This window comes from Triticum urartu, chromosome 2A (assembly GCF_056163025.1).
Source record: "Triticum urartu cultivar PI428250 chromosome 2A, HENAU_Tu73, whole genome shotgun sequence".
Taxonomy (NCBI): Eukaryota; Viridiplantae; Streptophyta; class Magnoliopsida; order Poales; family Poaceae; genus Triticum; species Triticum urartu.
This window is the reverse complement of record NC_141874.1, coordinates 1022430-1037231: the sequence shown is the minus strand read 5'-3', so window position 1 is coordinate 1037231 and position 14802 is coordinate 1022430. Positions and strand designations below refer to the sequence as shown.

General features: G+C 45.5%; 2 protein-coding genes across 3 annotated transcripts; one reads left to right on the top strand and one right to left on the bottom strand.

Moving 5' to 3' along the window:
* The first annotated feature begins 1892 nt into the window (after positions 1–1892).
* On the top strand, positions 1893–6888 carry LOC125534929 (uncharacterized). 2 transcript variants are annotated; one of them, XM_048697973.2, is made up of 7 exons: positions 1893–2175; positions 4554–4789; positions 5092–5242; positions 5361–5482; positions 5888–5950; positions 6082–6171; positions 6319–6888. In XM_048697973.2, the coding sequence occupies exons 2-7, from the start codon at positions 4595–4597 to the stop codon at positions 6397–6399; spliced, it is 702 nt and encodes a 233-aa protein (XP_048553930.1). In that variant the 5' UTR covers positions 1893–2175; positions 4554–4594; the 3' UTR covers positions 6400–6888. The 2 variants fall into 2 exon arrangements, with proteins under 2 accessions (XP_048553930.1, XP_048553932.1); XM_048697975.2 differs by having other exon boundaries at positions 1894–2175; positions 6103–6171.
* Positions 6889–10302: 3414 nt separating this feature from the next.
* LOC125534930 (putative NAD(P)H-dependent oxidoreductase 1) lies at positions 10303–12456 on the bottom strand. Its single transcript, XM_048697977.2, has 2 exons — positions 11582–12456; positions 10303–10782 (listed from the first exon to the last, which is right to left on the bottom strand). The coding sequence occupies exons 1-2, from the start codon at positions 12359–12361 to the stop codon at positions 10555–10557; spliced, it is 1008 nt and encodes a 335-aa protein (XP_048553934.1). The 5' UTR covers positions 12362–12456; the 3' UTR covers positions 10303–10554.
* Between the last annotated feature and the right edge of the window lie 2346 nt (positions 12457–14802).

Here is a 14802-nt window from a genome sequence, read left to right as displayed (position 1 = left end):
TGCATTCCCTTTAGAAAAGCATGTTAAACGTTTCTGAATAGATGACATGTAGGCTTGATATAGCAGTGCCTAGGGTTTTGTGCACGCGGGCGGTCCTCATTGGCCCAAACATTCATTTATCCACTTGTCCACTCCCTGCTCTCTTTCTTCACTCCGAGGCAAAAAATATTGCCCTTTTCAGGTGGCCCTTTCTTGCTTGTTGCCCATGTTCAGAAAGATGGTATCAGGTGTGTCGATATACGCTTGTTTGCTTTTCTTTGTTTGGCCTTCAGTGATCGACATGACTAATCGATGAATTGGCTTTTCCGATGAGCAAGAGTGTGAAATCTTGGTGTATAGAAGACTGTTAGGATGGATATGATAGGGAGCTGGGACTTTCTTCACGCGGGCTTTCCCTCTTCCCCATTTCAGGTGGCCCCTTCTTAGTTGTTGCGAAGGATGATTGTAGGCTTCTTAAGACGAGCTTGATATTGCCCTTGTTTAACGTATAGGCAATTCTCCCCTTTCTAGTGCATGCATTCAAGGGATTTGAGCACACCTGGCCACCATCTTGCTTCCGAGAGCGCCATGAGCCTTTTGGTGTTTGCGCCAGTTGGTTCTCTCAAGTAATGTTGTCCAAACACCTTGAGCATTGCAGTAGCAAACCTGACGATGGCGTCTCCACATGTGCTTTAAGACATCCGGAGGTACTTGTCCACTAATCTGTGGCCGTGTAGGCAAGCATCCTCAATGCAGTCGTGCCATAGGTAAACATACTCAATGCAGCCGGGCACTTCTGATAGCCAGAGAAGTCAGTGGTTCCAACAACGTCTTGATTCAAGGTGAAGTAGTCATCGTAGGCCCGAACACCATTGCAGACCTTTTTTCGCATTCAAAAGTGGTGGTGAAAATGGTCCACTAACATTGGGATAAAGTGGTTGTCCATCAACATCAAATGCCCCGCGCCCTATTCTGATCTAGCACTCGACGTACCTGGATTGATCCCTTGAAATTGAGAACACGTCCATCCGCATATGCCCCACATTTGCAAGGACTTCCCTAATAATTGTCGTTTCATCCTCATTCGATGAGGACGAATTCAAGAAGTTGTCGTCCAAATCAACCATGTTTGCTTGAAAGTAAGGAAAAACTATCAACAATTTGTCCATGTCATCTGGCCAACCATTTTTGTTGGGCGTGGGGTCCGCCATGGACGGCACTTGCAGGGGTGGGCGGGGGATGGACGAGCGGTGGAACGGTGGGAGACTCCAAGGTGGATAGGTGTGTGTGTGTGGGGGGGTGAGGTCTGGAAAGGCCTGGGTGTACAACGGCGGCGAAGGACTGGGAGGGAGAGGATACATATAGCGCATGCCGAGGGAAGGGGGAGGGGTTGAGTGGGGCGTCGGTAGGGTTTTGGCCTTTTGGGTGGGTCGAGGATGTCGGAGTTGTACATAGCCCTGATTTGCGGAAAATGAGAGGTGCGGACGGACGTTTACGGTATGACGGGTTGGATGGCAAAACCCATAGTGAAGAGGTAGGTGTGGATTGGATGGGATTGTACGTGTAGAAGGAGGAAGCAAGAAGACGGTCCCCTATCGGGAGGGAAGGGAAGGGAAGGGAAGGGAAGGCAGTCCGGAGGAAAGGTGGATAGGAGGAGGATTGGCAGGAGAAGCAGCGGCGGAATTTCAGCAAGCCCTGGCCCCACATGGATACCTGTGATCATCCGGGTACAGGTAGCAGCATGAATGAGCACGTCAGCGATCACATCAAGGCAAGGCCATTCATTCGCAAAAAAAAAGGCAAAGCGAAGCCGAGCCGAGCCGAGCCGGTGGAGAGGAGACGAGCCGATGACGCCAGCCAGGCAGCGTCGAAGCCGGCTGAAAGTGAGTGTATGTATGCGGGCTCGGGCTGTGCAGTGCAGTTGGAAAGCATTCACTCTCCTCTGCAAAATTGGATCTCCACTTCATCACATCCTCTGCATTCCCTCCCTCCCTTTAGATCGATCGATCCGCGCAAGCAGAGCAAAGCAATTGCAATTGGATTGGATTGGATTGGCATCCGCAGAGAATTGCGCTCCTCTCCGATCCGATCCACGCAGTCGCAATTGCAATTGCAATTGCAATTGCCGTCCGTCCTGGATCGCCATTGCTCCCCTGGACCTGGATCCATCCGCCCCAGCAGAGCAGAGCAGAGCAGGTGAGACCTCCTCCTCTTGATCCGCCAGCATTCTTTTCTTTTCTTTGTTTCTTTCTTTCTTTCTTTCGATGGATCTTTCTTCTTTCTTTCTCTGGACTGGATCGCTCCAATTGCTGCTTTGCTTCCTTTCTGTTTGGATGGATCGAGAATTGTTGTTTGGTTTGGGGTTTAGCAAAGGAATGCTCAATTCGCATCAAGAAAAGAAAAGAAAAGAAAAGAAAAAGGATTTTGTTCAATTTAGATCCATCTGGTCTGGATGGATTCCTCCCTCCCTCGCATTCATCTGCTGCTCCCACTACCTAGTAGAGCCTAGCTAGCTAGCTACCTAACTGGATCAGCAACCAATTCTTTCTTTCTTTCTTTCTTTCTTTCTTTCTTTGGATCGCCGAGGCCCAGCATTCAATTCAATTCAATTCAATTCAATCAATTTAATTCATTCCCTCCCTCCTGGATCAGACCAGATCAGATCAAATCCGCTCCTTTCTTTCTTTTTTTACATATATACACTCCATGCCACTAGAGCAGAGTACTGCAGTGAGTAGTGTAATTGATTGATTAAGAGGTTCTATCCTATCCTACTATAGGAGTACTGGATTTCGCTCACACCAACTTTATATTGTTAGCAGCATGTCTATCCGTCTATCTTGAATATCCGTGTTTGCAATCTACAATTCGATTTGCACCACACAACTTCACTTCACCAGTTGATGCCCTCCATCTTTTACACTGTATACTACTACTGTACCACTACAATGCTAATAATTTCCATCCCAACTTCTCTACTGTAATAATTCAAAAAGAAAAAAAAAGCGAGTCAATTCTCGATCTTAAACCTATCCGATCTGGAAAATTCAACCATTGTGTTGTATTCCCACTTTATTTATTCATTTCATCCTGATCCGATCCGCTGCCAGATCGATCAATCTTCTTCTTGTTGAGAATTCAATCTCCTAGATCGACGATAGATCCTCAATGCGGGCATCTCCATTTCCATCTCCACTGGGAAGGGAATTGCATTAGGCCAAATTCATTTCATTTCATACTGTAATGTAAGCAGCAGCAGCAGATTCCAATTTCGATGCAACACTAGTACTACTAGTACAAGATGCAACTGTAGACTCACTATGCATGCAGATGCAGTCTGTGCGTGTGTGTGCCATCACTCGCTTTAATTGCCAATTTACTCTGCAAAATTGAATTTAATACTATAGTTGCTTCCAATCCAATCCAATCCATTGAGTGTAAGTAAATTCAGGCAGGATCCATAATTACTGTCCTGTCCATCAGAGAGAAGCTAGCAATCGGATCCTATTCCATCCATCCATCCATCGGGATTTATTTACTGCTTGGCTTGGCTTCACATCACATGCTAGTTGCTACTGCCCCAGCAAGCAGCTAGTCTAGTCTAGTGTAGTAAGTAGTATACGTACATTGGTAGACAGACACATCGCTTTCAGGATTGCTACCCCAGCAAGCAAGCAAGCAAGCAACAGGCATGCAGGCAGGCAATTCATACTGTATGATGCAGCTGGCTGGCTCCATGGCTGCCTGGTGGGTCCTGGCAGCAAGTTAGTACGTAGCGCCTTTGCCGGTTCATCGCCATCACGGTGGTCAGTGGATGATTGCTGTCAATCCGTTTGCAAATCTCCTCTCCTCCCCTCTCATCACAGATTTACATGGATGCCCAGATCCGGATCAAATTTGCTTGCATGGACGCGTCACATCACCTCCATCACTTTTTCAAGCCGATCCGCGTCGAATTTCTCGGCCCAAATGATTGTGAATTGTCTAGTGTTATTACGACTAAAATGGTATTACCTCTGTTCCTAAATATACAAGTCTTTTTAGAGATTTCACTGTGAACTACATACGGAGTAAAATGAATGAATCTACACTCTAAAACGTGTCTACATACATCCGTATATAGTCTATAGTGGAATCTCTAGAAAGACTTATATTTAGGAACGGGGGAGTAGTAGATAAAATTTGGATCGTGCGCCGAATTCCTCTTTCTCATGATCACTCCATGAATGAATTACCCTACCCAGTGCTGCTGCTGTGTTATAAAGTGTTTCTTTTTTTTTTGAAAGAAATTATAAAGTGTTCCTTGCTGCCACTAACTCTTCATCTAACTGCATCAACTCTTCAGTGTTCACTACTCCTCTGAATATCACCTGTTTCACTCTTGCACTCTGCTATAATAATTAATCCTCTGAATATCCATGCACTCTGCTCTGAATCTTGAGCTGATTTTGGCAACTTTTGGGTTCGTTCATGGTGCTGTCTACTGTATTGCTGTTGAGAGTTAACTGATACCATATTCCTTATGTTGAGCTGGCTGTGTGTGTGTATTGATTGGTTGAATTTGGTTGTTTCAGTTTCAGCAGGCAGGGAGGCGGCATCAGGCCGGTGAAGCAGTATGATGATGGGGACCGATGTGTGTTCTTCGCGGATGCTGTCGCTGCCCCGTTACGAGAGCGGCGACGAGGAGCTCACCGTGCTGCCCAGGCACACCAAGGTTGTCGTCACCGGTAACAACCGAACAAAGTCCGTGCTGGTCGGCCTGCAGGGTGTGGTCAAGAAGGCTGTTGGCCTTGGAGGATGGCACTGGCTGGTCAGGCTCCCTTCCTTCCTTTCAATTTTTATTTATTCAGGCATCCCACTGAAACTCTGCTTAGCTAGTGGCTGTTGCTTTATATTGATAGATATTGATTGACAATTGCAATGGAGTGAAAGGAATCATGTGTCCCTTTTGACTTCACTTTTCTTTGCACAAAGTAGCTAGTCAAGCAAGCAATTTCAAAGTTGAAGATGCATATATATAAATAAAGCTATAATAAAAGCATTATAAGTAGAAACCAACATCCATCCAAATATGGTATCCCTGAGATATTATTATCCTATTGGAAAAAGCAGGTTCTCAAGAATGGTGTGGAGGTGAAGTTGCAGAGGAATGCCCTCAGTGTCTTGGAAGCTCCGACTGGCAACGAGGACGATGATGAGATCGACGGCAGTAACAACTCGTTCTGCGGCAGCTTTGACATGGGAGACAAAGACATGAACTACTGTAAGACCATTTATTATGCCATCATTCAAAATGTTTGTAGCCAGAATGCATTCTATAAACTGTCTGTCTATCAGTGAAAAAAAACTGAATGTTCCCTTGTTGTGTGTTTTGCTCACAGCAAGCATCGAGTACCAGAAGCCAACAAAGCCAAGGGTCCGGCACACAAGGCCATGGTCTTCCTGCACGACGACGTCCAGCAGCCGGGCCAACAACCTTCACTCGACTTCGAAGCTGCGAGCGGTAATTAATCACTGTCCCTGTCCCAGCAAGTAATCACGACATGACAAGTAATTTGCGTCTGATCTGAGAGATGAGATTGGGCCATATATAATACTTAAATAGTATGATGAAAGGCGTGTGATCATCTCATCCTGCTGTGCTGGCTGGGATAATCACATGGCAATGGGCCATGGTTGGTTAGGCAGGAGTGTGGTCAAGTCGTTCTCATTGTCATTGCTTTTTTGCTAAACAAACTCGTGACTAATTTGTTGACAAGGCAAAAAGATGGATAATTTGATTCTTGGTGTATTTCAGTATCTTGTCTGTCTGTCTGTCTGTCTCATGGGGACCTAATTGAGTGTAGGGTGAGAGTTGCGCTGATTGGTGTTGTGATATTTGTTGTTGTTGTTGTTGTTGTTGTTGCAGAGAGTGAACCTGACAAAGCTTGGAACACCCACACTATGGAGATACTGGAAGCACTTCAACCTTGTAAGCACTCCTGTCCTATCCCATCATCCCATGTAGTAGAGCAGAGTAGAGTAATCCTTGAGCAGCAAACAATAGAATAGAATAGAATCCATGCTAAGCTTTCGATTCATTCCTGATATGATAAATTACAGGGTGGTGAAAAATGTGTGCAGGTGAGCATGAACCCGACTCCATCAGAGGAGCAGCTGTTCCATGGGGTCCAGCAGCATTTCCAGTCCCAGGTACAAACATACATACATACATACATTTTGTCTCAAACTTTGCATCCACCACTAGTAACTGAGAAGACTTGAGATGAGGAAGAAGAAGAATGTAATCATGTGTGTATTCCTTTGTCCCCTCCAAATGCTGAAACAACAAACAAGCAGCAATTGGATGAGTTGCAGGTGATCTTGGGGTTCATCCAGACGGCGAAGAGGCTCAAGACCCTGTACAAGAACAACTCCTAGCCCAGCCCTCCTTCCTCAGATGCATACATACATATGCTTCACCTTCACCAGTGGTTTCAGTTGCTTGCTGTTAGTAGAGAGAGAGAGAGAGGTTAGATGATGCATCATGTGGTTAAGTAAGTAAGTTATTAATGTTAGTCTCCTCCTTGGGAATGAAGCAAGTTGTGAACAGAGAGGGATTTGTACTGGCACATTTGATCAGTACAAATTCTTCAGTAGCTTCTTCTTCTTCCTCTTCTTCTTCTTCTTCTTCTTACTCCTTGTAATGATGAGAGAGAGAGCGCGCTCAAAAATGATGGATGCTGAATCATGTAACCCCTTGCTGCTGCTGCTGCTGTTTGTTATAACTGACCACCAAACCAAACCAATCTCAGTTATTTGGAGAGATACTAAATACTAGCAAGTATTATACTAATTAGTTAATGTGAAGAAGGTACTCTATGGATGGATGAATGAATGAATGAATTATATATATATGCCTCCTTTTTATTTGGTGAGTCAGCATTTTCACATCCTCTTGTTTTTCTACTAGTAGTATTTCAAAATTGATTCATTCCTCTATCTAGAAGAAGAAGAAGAAGAAGAAGAAGAAGAAGAAGATATCTTTGGTGTCTGCAAGGAGATCTGGACGTGCTACTATTTTTTTTTTCTTTTTTAATCTAGATCTACTACCAGTAGTAGTATAGTAAGCAGCTCTCTTTTTCTTTGGCCACCCCTCCCCTCAAAAGATGGGATGGTGTGCTGTCCTGGAATTCCGTGCCTGTGCCTGTGCCTTGGCTGCTCAATGAATGAATGAACCTGGTGTACCATGGGCCACATGTCATGTACTTGTGCCTGCTCTGCATGCGGGCCCAAGAGCAAGTGTAGTACTCCCTTCATTTCAAAATATAGTGCAACTTTGACGACCGGTATAATTTTTGCTTCTGTCGCAGTCGCTCTCGTTGGTTAAATTAATGATTAAAATTGAATTTCAGAAAGTTAAAGCATGAGAATAGAGAAAACACTATATTTTAGAACGAAGAAAGTATGAATATGATGCATGCACCTGGATAGGCCCATCCATCCATTGACCCACCGTGCTGTGCAGCGACCATTGCTGTTCAAGATGGGTGGACCGGGCGCACTGGACCAACAGAGACACCATTGCATGATTCTATCTGCTCCTATATAAAAAGAGACATGGGTGATTGTGGCGCACGGTGGAGCAGGAGCATGCGTGCGCCTCGGGCAGTGTGCGTGCAGGATAACAAATAAAGAGAAGAAAAAAAACATGATGATAAAGTGGGATACGAGTACTACTAAGGGCCTCTTTGATTCATAGGATTTTGAAAGCGCAGGAATAGGAAAAGTGTAAGGTTGGAGTGGCATGCCCATTTGAATCCTATAGAATTAGCAATGATTGTTTGATGCCACGGGAAAAACAAAAAAATTGTAAAAAGAGGTTGGAGTGGATGTTAAATTTCCTATGAAATGTAGTACAAAAGATTCCATAGGAAAAATTCCTATGGAATCCAATCCTATGAATCAAAGGACCAACATAGGAAAAAATCCTAAGGATTTCAATCCTCCAGAAATTCTATAAAATTCCTTTAAATCAAAGAAGCCCTAACCTCTGCCTAGTTGCTCAAACTTGGTTTTCTACCAATTCCAAGCCCATTTGCTTTAAAAACCAATCAATGTTTTTTTATGTATTCTTCTCTCCTTTTTTTTTACACAATTTCAAAGGATTCCTACCAACAGGTCAGGGCATCTCCAATCCAAAGTGGACCCCCAAATTGCCCGCAATCAACAGGCCGGATTAAGCGGTTAGGACACACTTTAATTTGCCATCCAAAGCCACCCCGAATCTGCCCGCGGACACGTCTGGTTATATCAAGTCTCACAAACCGGAAGCAAAGTAGGGGGCTTCGCGGGAGTCCGGATCAACCAACGTACGACTTCGACGCCACAGGTCCACCCAGAACCACACCCCCCATCTCCGTCCGTTCCCTCTTTCTTTGCATCCACTTCCTCCACCGCCTGCCCGCTTTGCCTACTCCACCATTTCACACCTCTCGTCTGTCTACCGCACGGGTACCATCAACCCTCGCGAATGCCATCCGTGGGGGTGATCACGCACGGCAAGTGTTCGGTGAAATGCTGGTGCTACAATTTTGACAATTTTTCCTTTTTCTTTGAAGCACTGGATACAAACACTCCTCATCCGATGAGGAGGATATAGTATGCGGATGAAAGACGATATGATGATGCAGGAGTCCTTGCAGACACGAAGCATGCAGAAGAGCATGTTCTCAATTTCAAGGAATCGACCAAGGGTCATCGAGTGTTGAACTAGAACAGGACACACGGGGGCATTTTGACGTTGATGGATGACTGTACTTTTGCCCCGATGCCCTATTTGTGAACAACTTTCGCCGACGCTTTCGGATGGGCAAAAACGGTGACGGCCGATGCCGTGAGCCAAAGCGAAGGTGGAGATAGCGGCAGTCCTCATGTTGGTGCGGCTGGAGGGCGTGACGACGAGGATTGATGTGTGCCGCCGAACACCCTGTGAACGACCTCCTCTTGAAGCAACACGAGAGAGCATGTTGTGTCCATGTCCGATGGCTGTTGTGTTGCACCAGCACCACCGTACGAATGTCCCGGCGCAAACCGTCCACAAAACGAGCAAGGAAGAAATATGGGTGAATAGAATCGGAGTAAGGCGTGAAATGATCATTACCTCAAATTTCTCTATGTAATCGATGAAAGTAGTGGTTTGGCGAATAGTATAGAATTGCCGGATTAGCAGCTGATGCGGATCGCATCCAAAACGAGTGCAGAGTAAGGAAACAAATGAGGAAACATTTTTTTTCCTGAATTGGCTGTAACCAAATGGGTGAAGAAATTGAGAGATGCCCAAAACGAAAACGATTGATTGATGGGTCACAAACATTTTGAAATAGTACTGTTTGCAAAGAGTTGTCCAGAGGTGCGGATTTTCACCAACAGGCACCGAGAAAAAAAGAGGTGGCTGGTGAGTGGAGGTGGCTGTAGAAAGGAGTATGGGATTGGAGCTGACCGGCAGCGTGGTAGATGTACGTACATCACCGTGGTTGGACTTGGACGTCAGCTCAGATACATGCTGTAGAAATGATCAACAAACACAAAGCACACGACCTTCATGACCAGACCATACATGAAGAAAATACTCCATCACGACAGTTTATACTCCCTACGTATCTAATATAAGTGTTTCTAGAGAATCTAATATGAACTACATACCACTGGCGGAGATTACTGCAAGTATGAGATTAGCCAAAACAATGAAGAAAATTTACTATTCGAGGATTAGATAAGGAAAAGATCAATCTTTGCCCTCTTAGTTGTTCATGTTTTGACATTCTGAGATTCCTGCCTAGCTCCGCCACTGCTACGTACGGATATATGTAGACATATTTTAGAATGTAGATTCACTTATTTTGTTCCGTATGTAGTCCGCATTGCTCTCAAATAGCATATACATATATGTTAAAAATAAAAAAAGGTCACCGTACGTTGATGTGCTTGACACGATTGCCAATCTCTAGTCTAGCATTGCAGCGAGATTACATACAGTTTGGTCCACCACGGGTTTTGTTCGTAAATGGGATCTTTTTTAATGTTGCTGTTTATTTCAAGGGTCTCTCTCTCTGTTTTAATTAACGCACACAAAATAGAACACATTAATATAACACGACGAGGTTGTTCTGAAAAAAAGGCTAAAAAAAGGGTCACACATAATGTTAACGCGTGAAAAAACAGAAAGAAGAGACAAACATCATGGTCAAAGTCAGATATCTCCATCACCAAGACCCGCCCGGCTATGAAAAGTTTAATACTACTACTAGTACATACGTAAAAAGTTGTTTTGACAGGACGACGATCGTTCATTAAAATGATATTACAATATTTGACTAGTAATCACAAATAGATACATATATTATCATATCTCAACATCCCCCAGCTCCTAAGAAGTGGACGAGCGAGGCAATACTTGATCACTAATCGCAAAATAGATACTACTTCCTTTGTACCAGAATACTTGTTGTTGAGGAAACTCATACTAGTTTTTGCCCAATTACAAGTATTTCGGTACAGAGGGTGTAGACATATTGGAGTGGAGTGATCATTCATTCATATCTCGCCGTCCCACAGCTCCTCGAGTGATTTGTAAGGTCCGTCAGGCGACACAAAGTAGTCCCCCTGGCACGCCCTTTTTTGCGGTATCGTGGCGATCATCGCTTTGTCCTCATCGCTCAGCTCCCAATCAACAAAGATGTCCATGTTGTGCTTGAGCCTCTCCTTGTTGAAGCTCCTGGCCACAAAGCACACGCCCTGCTCGTACACCCACCTCAATGCCACCTGTACGCACATACACATCATTGTCATCATGATCGACAAGACGTCTTCATTGATAACGATTATTTCTATCTGTCTGTCTCTCTCTCTCTCTCTGTACAATTCCAAACTAAGAAAACATACATAAGAATTTGAGTTTCATTGGTAGTACTATATAAAGCTTCTTTTACTACAAATATTACTAGTACTCCCTCCGGTCATTTTTAGTCTGCATATAAGTTTTGTTTGAAGTCAAACTATCTCTATTTTGACCAAACTTTTAGAAAAAATATATTAACATTCATAATGCTAAATCATTATTTTTAGATTCATTATGAAATGTAGTTTCATACACTATACATTTGGTATTGTACATATTGATATTTTTTTAATATAAATTTGGTCAAACTTTACAAACTTTGACTTGGCGAAAATCTAATATGCGAAGTACTAAAAAGGACCCGAGGGAGGGAGTATATTGGTAGTAATTTTTGCTGGACTTGGATTCATAATAATCCTCTGTTCTGGTTGTGAATGATTTATGTTGAGACATATGAAATGCATGCTTCATGTCTTTAATTTGTTGGTGGTTATGTTGATTCTCATATGGAACTTGTGAGTTAGACATACATCCCTAATGCTAATGCATGCATGCATGCACATCTTTCTGATGCGTGCTATATAGGATCAACTCGAACAGTCTGACAGCAAAAGCTGATTTCATTTCAGAAACTAATTAGTGTGATGATATGAGAAATTTATTTATATATTTATCTGTGATTTTATTTAGCAAAAAAGAAAAGAAAAGAAAAGAGATTACTACCTGGGCCACGGTCTTGGCTTTGGCGGCGGCGACGTGGTGCATGACGCCGCTGTGCATGACGGCGTCCGAGCCCCAGGAGGCGCCGTACGCGCCCAGCGGCGAGTAGGCGGCCACGACCACGCCGTGCCTCGCGCACACCTCCCGCACCTTCTCCTGCCTCCACCCCACGTTCAGCTCCACCTGGTTCACGGCCGGCGCCACCGCGGCGAGCGCCAGCAGCCGCTCCATCTTGGCGGCCGAGAAGTTGCTGACGCCGACGGAGCGCGCCAGGCCCAGGCGGTGGCACTCCTCCATGCCGCGCCACACGCCCTCCATGTCGAACTCCGTGTGCGTGCTCTTGTCCGCGGGGTTGTCGCCGGCGACGGGCCAGTGGACGAGGAAGAGGTCCAGGTAGTCGACGCCGAGGCGGGCCAGGGACTCGCGCAGCGCCGGCACGACGCGGCCCGGGCGCGCGTCGGGGATCCCGAGCTTGGAGGTGACGAAGAGGTCCTCGCGCGAGGAGATCCCGCCGGCGCCTGAGCGGACGGCCTCGGCAACGGCAACGCCCACGGCCGGCTCGGTGCCGTACATGGCGGCCGTGTCGAGGTGGCGGTAGCCGAGGCGGACGGCGTGAACGATGGTGTCCGGCAGGTCGGCGGGCGCGCGCGAGGAGCCGGTGCCGAAGCCCAGCACCGGCATGGCGTGGCCCGTGTTCAGGGTCACGCACGGGATCGGGATCGCCGTCGCCGTCGGCACGGCGGCGTGCTGGAGCTGGAGGTCGTCGTCGCCGGCTGCGGCCATGGTTGTTGGGACTTGGGAGTTTGGATTTGGGTGAGGATTGGGTTGGAGTTGGAGTTGGGCGTTTGGTTTGACTTGACCGGCCGGCTGCGTGAATGGTGTCCCTTTAAATAGCGCTCGTGCGTAAGATAGAGTATGCGTGAATGATCTTCTCTCTTGCTTGGGAGACAAGATGCTCGTTTTGTTTTCTTTCCGCTTTTCAAAGTCAAAGTCTAAGGGATCCTATCACTTTCGATTCTCTACGAGTTTTTAAAATTCACAACTCCTTGTTACGACTTAGAACTTTTATTTCATTTTAAAAATATCTTTTCAGGCATTTCTATCTCTCAAACTCCCTTTCTCATTTTTTAACCTCTCCGACTCTATGTCCGACACCAACATATGCGCCCCCCCTTCTACTCTCTTGTGTCACTATCAGTTCTCCTCCAACTCCCTTTTGACACTGGCATATGTCCGAGCTCCTCCATGTTGTATGACAGCGTGCAACACCGGCCCTCGGGCCACTACGCGGCGGGGATCTGCGCGCCCTTGCACGGGTGCGTGAGTGTGGCTCGGCACCCTCAACACCACGGAGGAGGCGCGTCCTCACGATAGTAATGCGCTCCGCTACTTCAGGAGCAAGGTGGTCCACAATTTTCCCGACTAGCTAGAAGATGAAGCATCACCGTTCGTTGAGTGACACCATGCGAGGAATGAAAAACCCTAACTTAAATGGACCTCCTACGTACTTGGTGACCTGTGCACCAGATAAAGAGGAATCGAGCACCCCAGCTCCCTACGCACGCGTTTTTGGGCCAGCCCATATGCGGAATTTGAATGTTTTTCACTAATTCAAAATATGTTCATGACTTTTTTTCATAAATTCAAAATATGTTTATGAATTTTCACAATTGCTCCCAAATTTCAAAAGAAGTTCATCGATTCCAAAAAATGTCATAAATTTGAAATAATGTTTTTATTAGAATCAAAAATATTCATGAATTTCAAAAATTATTCCACAAATTGAAAAAATGTCTGTCGATTCAGAAAAACTATTCGCCAACCGCGCTTGGATCGGTGACATTTACGGTGGCCTGGGCCGATGGCCATGGTGAAATTATGTCGACATCTGGCGTCACCTCCGGTGCATCAACCTCACTCAAATTGCAGACAAATTACCTGGCATTGGATTGGCCAACGAAAGTTTGAGCAACTCCAACGCACGAACACATTTCGTTCGCCCCTGTGCGTTTGGATCCATGCAGACAGAAATCTTTGCCCAATGCACAAACCCATTTGGATTTTCTGTTCGTTCCGTATCCGCTCGGACCCAATTCCAGTGCAAATTTGGGACGGATTTGAGTCCAAGACAGACATAAAGCAAAAGTTTTTTGTGTCCTCTTTGTTCGCCTTTATCCGTTGCATGCACCATGTGAACCATCTGCCATCCATGCCCACCATCCCATCCCATCTCTGTTCTCCTTTTCCACTCTCGTCTCCCACCCTCCCGCCCACCCCGCTCCAGACCACCAACCACGCCGCGGGACACAAGGCAGCCTCCAAGGGCAGCCTTCGTTATGCCAGCCGGCTGGCCTCCTTGGTGCCGTCTCTCTCTGGGCGGTTAACATGCATCGGCATCACTTCTCGCCGCGAGCTCCCCTGACTGCTACATGTTCGACGAAATGCACAAAATGCATCCACCCCCGTTGGGCGCACCTGACGATCCAAAAAAAATAGACACTGACATCCGCACGGCCGATCCAAAAGGCGAACAAAACGCGCGTCCGTTTGGGTCGGCCGGTTGAAGTTGCTCTTACTCCGCGAGCTCCTGCTATGAAGCTCTATTCATCGGCTCCACCATTGTACCCTCTTCTCGCGCCTAATCTGGACCCCTCACGACGACGCAGCCAACTTCTTCAGCTGTTTTTTTGGACCTTTATAAGTACCAAACGTTCGGATTTTAGCAATAGGCAAGAATAATCCCTACTTCACTCTAATTATATACATGCATGTATTAGAATGACTATTTTTTTCACGTGCACTTCTCTCTCTAATTACATGCATATATGCACTAAATGACGAAAAGCTGAGGTCATCCTAGATTCTTTCTTTTTTCAAACTTCAACATGTTTTGTAGCTTAAACCGTCGTCCCAAATTGAAAAAACGTCTTCACAAAAAAAAATCGTCTCGACCAGATCTTCAGAACTAAATCTCATGTTGATATGCTCTAATGACTTTTTTTCGGACCAAAAGTTACCACATCTGGGCTACATAAGTTATCATGTATGTCATACATAAGTTATTGTATCATTTACACAAAAGTTTTCAGGGTATGTTTTCAACAAACTTTTATCTCAGGGTCAGAAAGTGATTATGATGTTTGCCGCGAGTTATAAGCTTTGTTGTGTATATTATCATGTTGCACAAAAGTTATCGGAGTATGTTTTCCAACAATTTTCATTTC